Below are 17,727 nucleotides of genomic sequence, written 5' to 3'. Positions count from 1 at the left end.
TAACAGGAGAAAATGAAACAAAGCTTTATAACAAGTATACATGGGAGAGACGGAGGAAAGACTGGGTAACGCATCAGAATGGCACAGGTTCTCCTCTTAAATACTATCTTTAGCTGAAGACAAAAGAGGATGTTGGGAGTTAGGGGAGTCAGCTACGGGAGATTACCAGAAAAGCACCATCAGTAAGAGTGCGAGTAAGGTTACTATGCAGATTTAAGTCTTTGCCTTCCACACTGATAAGAGTTTCTAGAGATAAGGTCATCATCCCCCCTTCTTCCTGGTAGAGAGGGAGATACCTTTACAAATGGAGATTTCCCTTACAAATGTCAATGTTTCTTACAAGGGGTAATTTCTACTTTTCAGAGCTTCTCCCATGTCTGCAGTTTTTAAAAATAACCAACCCACAATACTCCTCATGCCAGAGACACATTTTGGGGTGGCCAATTCTGATCCCCTACAAATGTTTCAGAGATTACTTATTATAGTACTACTTCCAAATAAGATTTCAGCCTATGGTGGTTTTTTAAGAATTATGACTGCTAGGATTGAAATAATTTTTGAATAAAATGAAATCCATTATAGTTTCTTTTATGATTTACAAAGTACTCACCATCAAGAATTTCCATGACTGTAATATTCATTAAAGCTTTTTTCTTAATGAAAAATAATGTCAGATAACCAAGTATTACTTATTCTATCATTTATTTAGGAAAAAGTTTTACATATAAGGATAAAGGAGTAGAAGTTAAGCTAATTATTTCCAACCACTCATTTCCATCTTATAGTGGCCTTGAGAACAAGCCTCTAGAAGGAATCACACTTGAGAGTTGAAACAGGGAGAAAGGCTATGGTCCTTTATTACCTCACACAGAACGATATGCCATCACTAAGTCTTAGCTCATATTACAAAAACCTCAACATGAGGGTGATTGCCATTAGAAAGTCCAATACAAACCCCATGACCCAGACCCAGACTGCCAACTCCAGAAAAGACCGACATCCTGCTATCTGCATAGAAATACAGATTAAAAGCCCTGGTGCTAAAGAAATGGCACTTCAAGAAAATAACCTCTACTGTATACGTTTGTAAACCAGCACAGTACTGTTACTTAAAATGTTAAAGAAATGAAAACATACACTTCACTTTGAAAATGGAATCTAGGTTAGAAAATTTTTATGGAGCCAAATAATGACTTGAAGAATCTATTTCCACAGATGGCAGCGGTGGCAGCTGACTGGCCCGCATCCCGTACACATGAGCAAGCATGTGCAACATCCAAGAGCAGACCAGCAGGACACACAGCACTGCTCACAAGAGCTTCAGAGCAAGCGAACGGTTTTTCCAGTTACTGTCAGGAAGTCATCATCAGCCAAGGCACGCAGTGCTTCTTCAAACATATCTTTGGTAATCGCCTTTGGGAAAGAGGAGGAAACAAATATTTCACACGACCGCTATTCCCTTACGTGTTCGAGATACGACGATTTCAATGTTAAAGAACCGCCAGAGGCTTTTCCTTTCTGGTGGTTGTATACACGTCTTACGCTCTAACTTAGCAATGGCAAACACTTCCTGTGAAGGGCCAGGTGGTAAATACCACAGGTTTGGTACCTGAATGGTCTGCTGCAACTCCTCAGCTCTGCCCCCGTAGTGCCAGTGTCACCCAGATGACACGTAAGTGAAGGGGTGTTATGAAAGTAAGTGAAGGGCTGGATTTGGCCAGCAGAGTTCTTTTCACTGAACAACTCAACTTTATTTAGTCACAAAAGGGCACCTGAGCATTTCATCCCCCGAACGAATTTATATAATAAATTTCAGTTATGAAATTAAGATGTGCGACTGTAACACTATTTATAATAGCAAAAAACTGCAGACATCCTACCTGTGCAACAACGGGCTAAGTAAATGATGGAACATGCATGCAACAGAACGTTACCCAACCACTACAAATAACGTTATGAAGTCTATCTACCACCACAGATGATATTAATAGTACATTATTAATTAAAAAGAAACACCAAGTTACAAAACAGTGTAGCTATAATTGACTATGTTTCTATGTACATATACACACAGAAAAACCATGAACGGAGTACAACAAAATTTTACTCACGATTATTTCTTGATGATGGGTTTATGGGTGATCTTACCTTTCTTATTTATTTATTACTTAAACATTATTGAACAATAAATGAAGGAAAAAATAAGAAAAAACCTTGAAAGCAGTATTAAGAGAAAAAAGAAAATACATATAAACACTTACTATGTCAGACTGTCCCCGAATATCTTCAAAAAGTTGCTGGTATTTTAGAGCTGGTGTTTTGCCCTTGGATAAAATAAGTTTCTTCAATGCTTCAGCTAACTCTTCTTTCCGTTTACGAGATGTGGCACTCATTCCTGATTAAAAAAAAATTAATGAAAATATTTCTGCGATAAGGAAGTGAAATATTTCAAATTTCCATAAATATTTCCTTAGTAGTGTTGCTAAAAAAGATTAGGGGACAGTGGCTGAATGCCAAAATACATGTTAATCATGAGTTCTGAGTTCTCTGCTGTTTCCAATTTTCTATAAGCCAATAGCTACAATTTTCCCCTGAAACACAGTCCACATAATCTGTATAGTAGGTAGACTCACTGCTCATTAAGAAATGAATTACTTCTTTATGATGGGCTAAGATGAGCGTCCAGACAGCAGGGGATGAGAGAGAATTCCCTTGAAATCAGATACAACACTGTGTGGGCCAGAGTTTATTCTCCTCAGAAGTCAGTGTCTATTCTCACAACTTTTATTAGATTCTCAAAGGGGCTCTGATCCAAAAAAGGTTAAGAACCTCTGCTTCAAATGATGTAATCGTTAGCTTCAACGTGAAATATCAATCACTTACATATTAAATTTCATGTGCTTTTATGTTCAAGGCAAATGACAAACCTGTAGTAAGGATAGATATGTCCACAATGCCAGTCCGGGGGTCAGTTGCAGACTGCTTCAGAGCCTCCCGATGGAGGCGTTTGGCCTCTTCAACGTCAATTGCTTCCACTTTGTTTGAAAATCGTACTTTTGCATGGGCTTCCGCTAAACGAATTAACGATTCCAGCTGTCGAGGGTATGCAGAAACCATTCCTCGGCTACTACCAATCTTCCTCATGTCTACATAAGCCTAGTGTACACACACAGGAAAAAACCCAAAACTCCTCAGTAACAATAACCTTAGTCTTGTGGTTGAACTTTGAAGTGAACTGTTAGGATTTCATTAAAGTGAACTCCTGCCTGGCTGCCATGTGCACGTGTGGAGGAGAATTAAAAGTCAGATCTAGCCTTGGGCCTCGAAGCTCATCAAGAAGGTGTTATGTGATGTGGCTCTGAAGAATGGAGAATGGGAACGGGCAGAGAAGCTGCGTGAGGCCTGGCACTCAGAGGACACGGTGTGCTGGGTAAGAGGCAGGTGGGGGTGCCCATCTGAAAAAGACGCTGAGGTACTGACTCTGGTTTACACCTCTGCTGAGGATTCACTTAATGAGGCATGCAGCAAAGGTTTACTAGGATAATGTTACAAAGGTAAGTTGTATTAAACTTATCTAGATGACAATTTTATTTCTTTTTGAAAAACTCTCAAGAATTTGATACAAATGGAAAATTACATATCAGCTGTAACTTTCATTTGAGCATCTTTGGGGGCTTAGTAAGGATGTAAAGCCCATCAAAGCACCAGGAACCTTCATAATATCACAGTGTTTGAATAATCTAACGTGTCATTGTGCACTGCTGCCCACATAAAAGGATACTGAAAGTGAGCACAAATTACTTATCATTCATCTTACTTTTTAGAAACAAGGAAATGGACGTTCAGAGAAATTGGATGACTTGTCCCGAGTTACAAAGTTACTACATAGCATCACCTGTATTTCAACTCAGGTATTCTGATCTTAAATTCACCGTGCTTACAAGTGTTTAAATATAAAAACAGTGTGTATAACATACATAAATGAATCTTTTTCCCTTTTACATTTGGAAAGTCAATTTTGCAACACAGGAGAAAAAACAGTTATAGAGAACAGCATGTTATTCTTGACAGAATAATTAATGTTTTAAAGGTGATGACCAGCTAGTTACATTTATGCTTTTGGCTACAGGCTCAGCAAAACAGCTTTTCAGGCTTTAAACACTGACGTATTACCTCGATGAGAGCCTGGCTGGCTTCTTGGCTCAGCCGAGGCATGACTGTGCTGTGAGCGTAGGCAATGTAGTCCTTCAGCACTGCCATGTCCATGAACTCCTCCTCCACCTGCTCCTGGCTCTGGTAGTACAGAGCAACAAGGTGGTGAGCCAGACGTCTGTCGTAGGCTTCGTCCTGAGGGTCCAGCATGAGGAATATCAAATCGAACCTGAGAAAATATTGTGAAAACATAGTTTTCCTAGTTGGCACACCAACACACCTACAAACCTAATTTAAAAATTGCGCTCCAGTCACCCAGGCACGTACAGTGAACGTGCGTTTAGTCAGGGCCGCAGAAGGGGAGGAAGTGTCTCCTGTGCAGGCTGCCTAAAGAGCCTCAGATCAATCCAGTTCACCCTGCTCTGTCCCCAACAGGCACCCGCTTTCCTGGCCCTTAGGTCTGCCCAGGAAACAGCTAGTCACCAAACAGCTGAGTCAAAGTAAGAGTCCCCTGAGGAAAACATTATAATACTTTTGAAGACTGGAAGATTTGAATGAAAATACACTCAATCGTTTTGGGAAAAAAGAACTATTTGGGAAAAAAAAAAATCAAGTAATTAAAATGTAAAACCCATTTATGAAACACATCAATATTTGGAGTAGTGAGTTGAGAAAAAGTAAGATTATATGACTCCGCTTTAACAAATTTAATTTTTCAGAACCGTAACTACAGTGTGAAACTGTTCTCCACACTTTGTTGATCCTCTGTAGTGGCCTTAAGACTGAGGTAAGAGGAGTGAGTGACAGGCTTCTGCAAAGGATGTCAAGGTGAAATGTCCTAACTGCTGGAAAAGACAAATAAATGTTACGGGGCTACCCACAGCTGAGTGGAGAGACACATGGGCCTTGCCATGAAAACCCTCAACAAACCAAATTTGAAAACTTTCCCATTAGAGTGAAGACTTTGTGATATTGGCACCCATTGAATATTAGTATTTCCTTTTCTTAACCTCACCCTGAAAATTCTACAAACGAGCAAAGAACACCAGTTTTATAAAAATATGTTTTTATACCTTGATAGTAACGTGTGAGGAAGCTGGATATTTTCAATGGTAGTTTTTTTAGGATTCCATTGAGACTCGATAGGATTTGCTGCTGCCAGGATAGAGGTGCGTGCATTGAGCTGACAAATAATCCCAGCCTATCAGAGAAAACAGTGCCATTAGGAGCCTCACCCTGATGGTAGCAGGAACCGTGTGAGCCATCTTCTCCTAACAAGCCCTCTGCCACGTCTCCACTGCCACCAAAAGCCACGTCACCGTATCAAGGTGATTCAGTGGTTCCACTTGGGACAACACCCTGTCCCTGGATTCAAGCCAAGGACTAAGTTTTAGATACATGTATGCTATAACTGCGTCCTTCTCAGAAACTAAACCCCTCACATGAGATGTAGGCAAACTCAAGTTCTACAAAAAGCATACATTAGTGGGTTAAGCAGAGCAAAAGATGAAAGAGGATCCTGTAGAAAACACTCAAAGAGATTTACCTGAAATCTAATAGGAAAAGTATTTACCAGTTTCCCCAAGTTAGAACCAAGGTTACACCGGACAGTTTCACAGATGCTTTATTTCGAGTCTCTACATGTTCTGAACGTGTGTTTATGAATGGAGAATATCACTCACCTTTGCAATGGAAAGAGTCTGCTGTTCCATGACTTCATGCAGTACTGATCTTGTACTTTCATTCATCTTGTCAAACTCGTCAATGCAGCAGATGCCATTGTCACTGAGGACAAGGGCACCAGTCTGCAGGACAAGCTGCCTTGTCTCAGGGTCTTTCATGACGTACGCGGTGAGGCCAACTGCACTGGAGCCCTTCCCAGACGTGTACTGGCCCCGGGGCACCAGGCTGTAAACGTACTGCAGCAGCTGGGACTTACTGGTCCCAGGGTCACCACACAGTAGGATGTTGATCTCAGCACGAAACTTGCCCCTTCCTGTGTGACTAAAATCTTTCCTTGTTCCGCCAAAGAGCTGAAGCAAGATTCCCTAAACAAACAAACATGTCTAAACACTCATTTACCGTACAGTAACTGAGATACAGTTTAAACATTAGAGGTGTTTTTCTACTCCATGGATGCAGAATTACAATTAAGAAATTAAAGGAAGGTATTAAAAATGTATGTGACAGTGCTTTAAGTTATCATTAACCAATTTGCACATAAGCACACACCATTATGCCAGAATGGTGGCCGTGTAAATCCCTATTCTGACCCTGTATGGCTTTTCTTACATTTAGAAACATATAAGTTTGGTGCAGAGATAAAGAGATGGACAACGAAGCTGTGATTCTCCTCAATTACTAAGCCAGTCAGGTTGCGAGCACCTTGCTCGGCCAGACAGGCAACAGTCCTTATCCTTTTTGGGGGGGGGTGGGGGGTATGGATGCTTATACTATTTGATCCCAAAGAACTATAAATACCAATCCCAAGTTAAAATTTCAGCGTTACCTTCTTTATATCCTCATGTTCATAAATGCTTGGAGCTAAGGCTGAAGCAAGTCTTTCATAAATGTCTGGTTTTCTGGAAAGTTCCTTAAGCAGTTCCACACGCTTCTCTGAGAAAAGCTTCTGCTCTGCTTCTTCATCAAGGCCATGCAGACGTTTTGCATCAGTTTTCCGATAATGAATGACATCAATGTGGGTTTTGTAGACAGACTTCACATTACTCACTCTTGGATTGACCCGAATAGGAACAGCCCGATAGATACCTGAGGGCACAACCATGAAACATCCTTTTACCTTCCACTAACGGGCTCAGGAAACCAATGCAGACAACACACAACGCTGAGAACTGAGGGCTGAGGGCTAGTAATGATGGGGGGAGCTCCCAAGCACACTGCCTTCTTGGCCCTCCCAGGCCTAGGACTCAGGCCTACACTGCAAAGCTCCCTGCCGAAGCCGGCAGGGCAAGTTGGAAAGAACACAGGTTTCTGAAAAAGGCAGACCTAAAAACGTGTCCATCTGTGACCACTTGTTAGCTCTGCAACCCTGGACACCTGTACGAGCATCACCACACCATATATCACCATTCTGAGGTTTACATGAAATTACCCTGGACACCTATATGAGCATCACCACACCATATATCACCATTCTGAGGTTTAAATGAAATTACTTTGCTTCTAGCACAATGCCTGGCTCTATGGCTGTGTTCAATGAACAGTATTTTGAAACAGTATTTTCAATTCCCTTAAGCTGAGTATACAGAATCTGCCTAGCAATTATTTGACTGGAACAAAATACTAAAATCCTGTACCAAAAAACTGGAAAAAAAGTTAATTCTAAACACTCAAATCTTTTAAAAATCACTCACAAATTATTTCACAGACAGTAAGACAGTTTAGTGAGTCAAAGGTGAAGATATGGTGAAGAAAAAATGACTCTACTTTGTTAATAACAGGAGGTGTTTCTAGGTGAAGGGTTGTGCCTTACCCTGCTTTCTAAAGAAGATAATTTAAGAACATTAAAAGAAGTGGATAAACAACCAACTCTTCAATCATACTAACTCATCCATTCTCCAAGAAGAAAAGGTTCCCAAACTGATAAGGCCGATGGTTATCTTTTTTGAATTTGCAAGTAGAACCCTTGAACTCCAGGACAAGTCAGTTTCCTCTTGCTTCTGAGGAGAAAATGCCCCCTCCCCCTCACAGCGTTCACCACACGCCGCCACAGCTCACTGTCCCGTTTACCTCACAGGCCAACGCCATTCTTTTGTAAAACATAAACCCAGTCTATATATAACATGCTTAGAACACACTATTCTTCATGCCAAGACAGACCAGGGTGGATGCTTATGTTTACTATGTTTAAAGTGGCTTAGTTATCTTTACTGGTCCCTGCAACGGTTCATCTTCACAGAACAGCACTGACAGTACTTGTTTCACATCTGTACGGCATTTTCCACAGGCCCCCCACCCCTGACAAATATTTCCACATGTATCATCCCACTAATTCCACTTCGCAGCTAAGGAAATTAAAACAGTGGATTAAATACTTTATCAGAACAGCAGGGTGGCAGAACTGGGATCGCACATCTCTTCAGTAGAGACGACACATTCTTTCAAACTTTTAACTACTACACTTACTTTTATAAATTAAGATTGCTCCTGACAACCGCTGGACTTCCTCCTGGGGAAGACACAGGCTGAGTCCTGACTCCTTGAGCAGAACAGACGGACGACCCTAGGAGCCTCAGCCACCCCCGGACTCAATCCCCACACTGCCCTCAGTTCAGAACTACGCCTGCCATCAACAACACACCCCCCTCGAGAAACCAGGTGCCTGCGCTGCTCCGAAGCACCAAAAGACAGACTGGCACATTTGTGCGGTGCAGCAGGAAGAGCACCCCACTGGCAGGAAGAGGAGGATCCGAGTCCTGGCGCCTCAATTTACTGCAGAATCTTAGCTCCAGTGACGTCACTTCTCTGAATTTCAGCGTCCTCGGCTCTAAAAATACCCTAATACAACTCCTAGCACAGAAACAAGGGACGCTGACCCATTCTTCTCTGTAATAAATAAATTTTAACCCTTAGCTGTCCATTTGGGAAATAAGTAGAAAACCACTTAAAATTCTAGAGTTGGTGAGCGATACTTCCTGGAGGGCTGGCATAGCTCAGATTTTAGCAATACCAGCCTTGCCTGTAGCTGTTTTCCCAAGATACTAACACTATCAAGACAGATAAACACATGGTTCTGGGATACCTGAGATGGCAAGAAGCAAGTGACCACAAAGACAAGGCATTGAAAGGTGCTGTCCTGCCAGATTAAAGAGGTGGTGATTAAAGCACACATCCCATCTTCGCAAGACCTGAAGCACAGGTGGAGGCAAGACCGAGCCCCAGGAATCCAGCAAATCCATGAGCAAGTCAGAGGATTGACTCACAAGTGTCACGGAAGGAAAACAGACTTATCGCCTTAATACCACCTACACTCTTACCTGTAACGTTCACTCTGTCCCCAGGCTGGACCTTGTCGACAAGGTCGTTGTGAGCAAACAGGATGACAGTGTGAGGCGTCTGCCCTGCAGGCATGTCTTCAGGAGACTCCTGAAGTTTGATCTGAAAGGAGAGCCGTGAACACAGAAAGCTCAGGCGTGAAGCAAGCACGACGGAGACAAGACGTGCAAGTCTCGGCGCCACTTGCAGGCGACCGTTTCTGAAGCCCAGCATCTTTACTCCTCTTTAAAACACCATTCTTCGTTTGAATCTCCAGACAGTTACGTTTTTAAAAATGCACATTTACATCAAAATTTGTTTGAAACACACAAATGTAAGGATGTTTATTTAAGCATTCCCCTCTTTCAGGAAACGGGGCAGCGATTCAGGCGACTGTTTTCTGCCATTTTAAGGTTTTAGTGGATATCTCTGTGCATAAATGTTGGCCTACAATTCTAACTACATTTTTTAGAAGTTATTTCCAGTGGATTTCCTAGGTTGAGAAGCACACACTTTTCAGGCTTACGGTGAAGCAGTTCTGTCCATTTCTTCTAGTCACTGTGTGCACTCCACAAATACTAGCCTGTTACCTGATTCTATCGACTCACGTGCCAGAAACCGTTCCAGGTGCTGGGGACTCAGCGGTGAATGCAGTCTTTCCCCTCACAGAGGCGAGCGGGGACAGACAATACACATACACACAAGGGAGCACAGATCTGACAGTGACAAATGCAACTGACAGGAGGAGACAACAGGGTGAGGAGCAGAGACGGCGGGGGTGGAGGAGACGCCAGAAAGCTTAGGGAAGGCCTGTCTCAAATCAGGTGACCTCCGGGCAGAGGCCTAAGGGTGTGGGGAGGAAGCCACGTGTTCTCCACGGGAAGAACAGCAAGTACAGAGGTTCTGAGGAGGCTTGTGCTTGACTGAGGAGCCGAGAATAAGGGAGTGGTAGAGACAACATCAGTGAGGTCTGTAGATACACAAAGGCGTGTTGTGGGTGATGTTGAGCCATGTAGGCTTGGAAGCTAACCTAAGACGCTAGGTTTTATTCTAAGTCAGTTTGGGAGTCTTTGAAGCATCCTAAGACTACTCCACCACAAGGTCCTTGGGGGCAGGGCTTCCACCTTTGTATCTCTAGCTCTCAGCACCATGGTGGCGTGGGCTGATGCACACTTACTCCAGCAATTTATACCAATGTTACATTAAAATTTATATCTTAACTTAATTTTCAATTCTTTGGTTAACAATAAAGTTCAACACTTTTTTCACATTTGCTAGTATTTTTCTTATGGACTTCCAATAAGAGAAATTACCTTTTGTAGTATTTTCAACACATTTTCTCTACTTAAGATTAAAAAAATTGCTTAAACTGTAACAAAACAAAAAAACAAGACCTTGTGCATACTTTTATACCACTATAATCATAGTAAATAAATGATTTTCTGCCCTTCCCCACTTATTTCTACATCATTTTAATAACTTCAGCTTCAAATTTTCATGATTAAAGAGGTGAAAGTCCAAACTTCCTATATAATAAAATTTGTGAAACTTTAGAAAAATTTCTCAACCCATTTATTTCCAGTGGAACAGCTGCAAAATGACAGAATTAAACCAAATAATTTTTACTGATCTCAAATGTTTTATATACTCTTATCTGACACACTAAAAAAAGTCATACAATTTTAAATATTTCCCATAGAAGCATCTCACGTTAACTTTGATTTAATGTCAGAGTAGGCTAATTTGATCTGTTAACTTACAAATGACATTAAACTTAAAATGTTTATAGTAGAAGAACACATTCTTTCTCTTGTTATGAATTATTATAGGCCATGAGAATGCTGACTACAAATAATGACCTGGTGCTCGCAGCAATAAAACAGGGACACTGACACCCCAAAGCTCGAGCCTCAGAGCGCTCCAGGCCTCAGGCTGCAATCGTCGGACAAAACCTACAGAGAGGGAAGGAAGGAGCTGAATGCCGCTCAGGAAGCAAGGTGTTAGGACCTGGAGAATGGACAAGTTAAATTTGGCTTCCTGAGGCGCCAGAGAGGCAGAACAAAATCAACACGCCAAAGGGGCGGCCACCCAGTGCCCCAGGAGGCCACGCACCATCTGCTTGTCGGAGAACACGGAGCGGTTGTGGATCAGCGCCATGCTGTGAGTGGTGTGGCAGCGTTCACAGACGCAGGGCTCAGCGATGCGGCCACGGTCCATCTCCACCCGCACTGTGTGGGCGCACACCTGGCATTGGAAGAAGGCTTCCTGCATCTCTGGAATCAGCTGGGACGTCCTGATTACCATGCCACTGATGGCGATCAGCTGATCGATGTCTGCAAGGGGCGAGAGAGGTCAGCTTCTCCATTAGCCACTGCCCATAGCCCAGCCAGATGTGGTCACTTCCCAAGCTGAACTCCTGGCATCAAGCCCAAAAGAATCTCACCCAAAGGTGCAGAGGTACCTGGGGATGACTGCGGTCACAGGAAGGCACTGTGGCCAGGGCATGAACATCTCATTGGGAACCCTCAGGTCTGGCCTAGGATGCCCTTCCTGTGTCCAGTTTGCCTTCCTCTCAACTCTGATGGACCTCTGGCCGTTTCTTCCTTAGGGCCTCCTATCCAACAAGTACCCACCAACTCCCTTCTCATCTGCCTCCAGTTCGCCTCCATTTTCTGGTTTCAGATCAGGTCTCTGCTTTCACCTATTTTGTCCCATGGCGTTCCTCCTCACGCACTGTGCCAGATGGAAGTCTTGCTGTCCTAGTGTGTGTGACAGGCATGGGCTCTAGCACCAGATGGCCTGGACCGAGTACCTGTGTGACCTTGGGGACACACTCAGCCTCCCTGTGCCTCATCTGCAAAATGGGAGCAATGGCAGTACGTACCTCACAGGGTTGTTAGAGGATTAAATGGGTCAGTAGACAGCAAGCCTAATAAGAAAAACACTTGGCAGAGAAGAAGCATTACATAACTCAGCCAGTATCTACATGAGAAAGCCCCTGGATAGACTGTTTTTCACTCTTCTCATGGTTCCTCCATGATTTGGACCTTCCCTGAGAGACAATGTTTTCCCCAACTGATGTCCACTGCTGGTTCCAAACAAGTTACACTGTTCTTTGTAGTCAACAAAACATGGCCTGTAGTTAGCCACTGTTGGCCGGGCAGGTCACCCCACCCCAGCACCGACTGCTGATTCACAAGGCCTTCACAACTTGATCCTGTCCTTTTACCTACTTACACATCTTCCTTGCTTCTCTACCCACCAAGCCTTCTTTTACTTTAAAATGTAACTTTTGTAATAAGTTACATAAATAAACGCAAAAGTTAAAAACTTCTGAAATCAGTTGAGTACCTCGCAATTTGTAATCTCCCGTCTCACCCTGGAATTCCTTCTGTAACAATGCTCTGCCTCCGAAAACTCACAGCTCTCCTATACCTCCTCCAGTGTCCCCACCAGAACTCCCTCCCAGAGATGATGCCAGGAGCCAATTTCATAGGAGAAAAAAAAAATTCCACTTCTTTAATAAACAGTGAAGTCCAACACTTACTCACATTTATTGGCTGTCTTATTTCCTTTTACTGCAATCTGTGTCTTCTGCACATTTATCTAGAGAGGTATCTATTAGTTCTCAATAGCTTTTATGCCTCAATCTTCATATATGGCAAACATCATGTCTGTCCTGTATTCTCACTCTTATGGCCACTGTCCAGCTCAGGACACTGCTGCCCCATATCTGAGCTACCACTGAAGTCTCCTAACTGAACTTCAACATACCTTCCACACTAGACATACCGCCAACTTCTCAAGAATGGCAAAATCTGTCTCCTCAAAAAGTATCAATGGGGCCGGCCCTGTGGCTTGGTGGTTAAGTGCGTGCGCTGCAATGCTGGCGGCCCGGGTTCGGATCCCGGGTGCGCATCGAGGCACCACTTCTCCGTCCATCCTGAGGCCGAGTCCCACATACAGCAACTAGAAGGATGTGCAGCTATGACATGCAACTATCTGCTGGGGCTTTGGGGGGAAAAAATAAAATAAATAAAAAAAAAAATCTTTGGGCCGGCCCTGTGGCTTGGTGGTTAAGTGCGCGTGCTGCGATGCTGGTGGCCCGGGTTCGGATCCCGGGTGCGCATCGAGGCACCACTTCTCCGTTCATCCTGAGGCTGAGTCCCACATACAGCAACTAGAAGGATGTGCAGCTACGACATACAACTATCCACTGGGGCTTTGGGGGGAAAAATAAAATAAATAAAATCTTTAAAAAAAAAAAAAAAAAAGTATCAATGGCTCCCTATTGACTTTGGAATAAAAACCTAGATTAAGTTAGAAATCAAAGTGCTTCAGGACCTAGGCTTACCAGCCCCCATGTAAACATTACCTCCCAAACACCCTGCTTCAGCCATTACTTATTGTCCATATATTGCTCTGTTTCGCTTCTGCTGTATCCCTTCTTTCTTCTGTTCAGAGTGAATTCCTTCATGTTTACTTTCTAAATCCTTACTGTGATCCAAATTTTCCTTCTACCATGGACTCTTCCCACTTGGCACAGTGCTCTCCTTCTCTCCCTGGGCTGAGACACATCTCTTGCACTATTCTTCTGTTATTTACCTTTTCTTTTATTTACTTTCCAAACTAGATTTCTTTCTTGAGCTCTAGAGCAGGAATCATATTTTGTACTTATTTTCTACAGTGATTCTGAGAAAGCGCCTACCTAACAAAATAACTGTAAAATTATTATATTTGGTTAAGTTCAACTTAAGATAGAGAATTTTCAATAGTTACAACATCTTTTATATAATTTAAGTCAAAAAAAAAAGTATGCTGGGTTCATATGCATATAGGGTAATTGAATCTGCTATTATTTCCTTGATTTATATTCCATCATCACCACTATCACCACCAATTCTTTTAAAGTTCCTTGATGAAATAAGGTTTTGTTTATTTTCATGCAAAGTATTTTTCTGCTATTAAAAATATCACCTTCTGGATTCAGGTTTCTCATATTCTTAGTCTTCAATGCGTTGAATGGTCTTACTTGAATCTGATGTTCTAAGATCGAGTCAGGGTAACGATCAAAGAAGATTTCATTGACAGCCATGTCAAAAGTTGGAATAACTTCCTGTAAAAATGAATACAAGTATGCCAAGCTGTGTTTGTTTTCCTATCTTAGGATTACATACAAGAAATAAAGCATTTCATATTGGCAAAGTAAAGCAAAAACACATAATCCAAAAGCATTATCTTATATAATCACACACACGCCATTTACAAACCCTGGGCACACTCAACTATCTTATCTTTGCACGTTCTCATTTGGGTTAAAATGTGAGTATATATATGCAAGTACCTTTGCAATGTACTGGCACACTTTAGGCTTTCAATTAGTAACAGAAAGGATTTTGAGCTCATACTTTCATGTTTTACGTTTTCTCCATAATAAAATGATAACAAAATAGATTAAATCATAATTATCTTCTTCAAATTTGGTAACTTTTGTTCCCCATTTTGCAGATGAAGGAACAGCCTCTGGAGGCTAAGAAACTTGACCAAGGTTACACAGCTATTAAGCAGCAAAATCAAGATTTAAAACCAAGTCTGCGTGCCTTCAAAGCCTAGAGCTAAAATCAATATAGCTGATACTTCATTAATAAAACCTGACCTTAAGCCTAGAAGAAAAACACAATATAGTTAATATGTTCTGTTAGAGATGGCAGAAATACATAATGCATTTATAACATATTTCCACTTATGATAATTTACTTCATCAAACCCAAAAAGCTACCAATTCTAAGATTCATCAGTATTTTATACACTATTAAGAAACACTGCCAATTAAACTGTGACATGCTGTTGACAGTAATACAAAACCCAATTTCAGAAATGTTCAAGTGTGAAAAAATGTTCATCTTAAAGAAGAAGAAACATGGTTTTCCAAAGAAGTTCCTGTGCTTTGGAGACATATTCCCTCTGTCACCACCAAGGGAATTCTGCTATCTAGAAACCCTCCTGATGTTCTAGATGTTTACTGTAATTCATCACAGTCAAAGCAAAATTCCTACCTGTGGGTAACAGATGAGCTGTCTGTACAGACTTTTGTCAAATGATTTTATGTCTTCACAGTTTACATTTAAAAATGGCTCCCCAATAACATTAATCTGTAAAATAAAATAAACAAGTTATACTCTAATTTTGTTTTATAATACATAATTTGAAGGTACAAATAAGAATGTCTGATTACCTCCTCAAGTCGTTGCATATACAGAGGTTCAGTAACATCTATGCCAATGTTTTCTTCTTCTTTAGCCAGAGGGTCAATAAAACGCTGAAGAAATCTCTTGACGTGGAGAGAAAAATGTTAAGCTTAATGCATTTAGGAATAAACAACTATTCAAAATACAAAAAGTTATGAGTATGTCACTATTTGTAAACAGATATAAATAATGTTTTTTTCTTCTTAAAAACTAAAAAAAATCAACAATTCTAAGACACCTAAAAACCTACTAAGTATTATGACTATATAGATATCAGTTATAAACACTTTCTTTCAGCATTTTCAGAGTCCTAAGAGTACGAATTTTAACACATATAGCTCACCTGAAAATTCTCTTTGCACGTTGCCACATTTACATCTGTCCCCCAAATCACAAGTTTTTGCCCTAGAGACTGCTCACTTGCCATGATATCTTCTGTTGCTGGCTACACAGAAAAATATGACAGAATCACGTTAATGGATAATTACCTGTTTTATGTTCCCAACATGATCCTATCAAAAGACTGTACTGTGTACTCACCCCATCGGACTGCAAATCCACCTGCAGGCCCTTCCGTGCAGACCCCAGGTCAGGCCTCTGCCTCAGAGGTGTGCCCCTAACACCACTCCTCGGGGTTCCCTCTACACGAGAGCTGGGAGTGCCATATGTCAGCGGTGAACTAACATCAAAATCAAGAGGAATAGCTATAAAAATAAAATTAGAAAATTTACAATGAAATTCTGGTAGCATATAAAACTCAGAACTACAGCACGTCATCCGTTGATGTAAGTCATCTACACGCAACAGCAAGCCAAAGGTTTATTGTAACTTGTGGTGATGAAGACTCTGAGGACTATTAAATATCCTATAAAAAAGCACCAAAAGTTTCTTTTTTCGCCCACTAAGCTCTAACATGTACTATCTCTGCATTCTTTTGGTGAACATATTAGCTCATGCACAGAGTTAGTTAGCTAACTGTTAGCAAACCAGCAAATCTAACCAGCTGAAGCATTGTGGGTATATTGACCACAGTCGAACATAGACGTTCAGAAACACACTTGAAGAATGCATCTGAGGAGGGCTGGAAAACAGTGTATCCTGCGCGGCCGGGCTCTGCAGGTCGGCTCCAGGGGAGGTGGGCATCGGCTGCAGCTCTCCTGTAGAGGTGGAATCTTCCCCTCGACGTCTATGAGATGGAGATGACCTGGTATCGTCGCTTGGAGCTTGTGGCAGACAAAACAGAAAAATGGCCATCAATGCTCATGTTGGGTCTTCCTAGATTTTTCTGTCTCTTGCGACGGTTTGACTCATTACTTAACAAATACAAACCACACAGAACGGGGGCACTAGGACACGGACGCGTTCAACCAGTCAAAATTTAGCAATAGCCTGGCAAGGGTTAGGGTTAGGGTGTAAACGCGCGTCCGGCGCGGCCGCCTTCCAAGGAAGGTGGGCGCGCACCGGCGCTGGCAGAGCCCGAGCGCAGGCTCGCGGCCGCACGACATGTCCTCCTCCCTCCGGGACTTGGAGGCGCCGCCCGGGCCGGACATCCGCAGGGCGTCGGCACGGCCTCGATCTCTCAGCGGCGGCGGGAAAAGGCTGGAGACATGCGAAAGCAGGGAGTGGGGGTGGGGACGGACTTGCGAAGGGACTTACGCATCTGCGCGGGGGTGGCCCGCCCGCGCCCGCTGCCGCGGCGGCTCGGGGTCGACGCCGGGGACGACATGCTACTCGGGTACCTGCGCGACAAGGAGGACAGGCTCGCGCCGCGCCGGCCAGGCTGCCCCCGCCTCGCGCACAGCACTCCCACGCAAGGCTCGCGCCGCGCCCTCCCCGCCGGCGCGGTTACCGGGGACAGCGGCGGCTCGGCGCGGAGCTCCGAAAGGCACCGGGGGCGTTCGCGCTCCCGGACGCACCAGGCGGGCCAAGGTTTCGCGCCGGCAGCAACGACGTCAGCGCGCTCGCGGCTCCCCGCCAATCATAGCAGCGCTCTCGCACGGCTCCGCCTCCGGGAGGCGCCACTGCGCACCGACAGGGGGGAACTGAACGGCCTGCTCTGGCGCCCCGCGGACGGCAGACGCAGGCCTCGCTCGGGGGCCCCTCCGGTCAGGTGGTCTGACCCCCTGCCGGACCGCGGTTTCGCGGGAAATCCGGGGAGTCCGACCAGACCATGTTCACCGGGGGGGTTGATCCTCGCTGGAGCGTTGGCCAAGGAGAATATACTTCTTTATCCCTAAGCATTTTCATGTCTAAAGACATTCCAAATGCATTTTCACCCTTTATCAAGAGAGAAACGTGTAGATCTTCCCCCAAGACCCTCGCTTGTCTTTTA

The 17,727-nt window shown here is 43.3% G+C and overlaps 1 protein-coding gene across 1 annotated transcript; it reads right to left on the bottom strand.

Moving 5' to 3' along the window:
- Window positions 1-685: 685 nt before the first annotated feature.
- On the bottom strand, window positions 686-17,326 carry MCM4 (minichromosome maintenance complex component 4). Its single transcript, XM_087447726.1, has 17 exons — window positions 17,245-17,326; window positions 17,052-17,134; window positions 16,454-16,618; window positions 15,936-16,099; window positions 15,739-15,840; window positions 15,383-15,478; window positions 15,204-15,299; window positions 14,125-14,263; window positions 11,260-11,480; window positions 9,150-9,270; window positions 6,662-6,921; window positions 5,835-6,200; window positions 5,226-5,353; window positions 4,174-4,381; window positions 2,928-3,156; window positions 2,262-2,395; window positions 686-1,413 (listed from the first exon to the last, which is right to left on the bottom strand). The coding sequence occupies exons 2-17, from the start codon at window positions 17,119-17,121 to the stop codon at window positions 1,321-1,323; spliced, it is 2,592 nt and encodes an 863-aa protein (XP_087303852.1). The 5' UTR covers window positions 17,122-17,134; window positions 17,245-17,326; the 3' UTR covers window positions 686-1,320.
- Between the last annotated feature and the right edge of the window lie 401 nt (window positions 17,327-17,727).

The sequence above is a fragment of the Ceratotherium simum genome, chromosome 23 (genome assembly GCF_057802395.1).
Source record: "Ceratotherium simum simum isolate JZ-2026a chromosome 23, ASM5780239v1, whole genome shotgun sequence".
Taxonomy (NCBI): Eukaryota; Metazoa; Chordata; class Mammalia; order Perissodactyla; family Rhinocerotidae; genus Ceratotherium; species Ceratotherium simum.
This window is presented reverse-complemented; position numbering and strand designations above follow the sequence as displayed.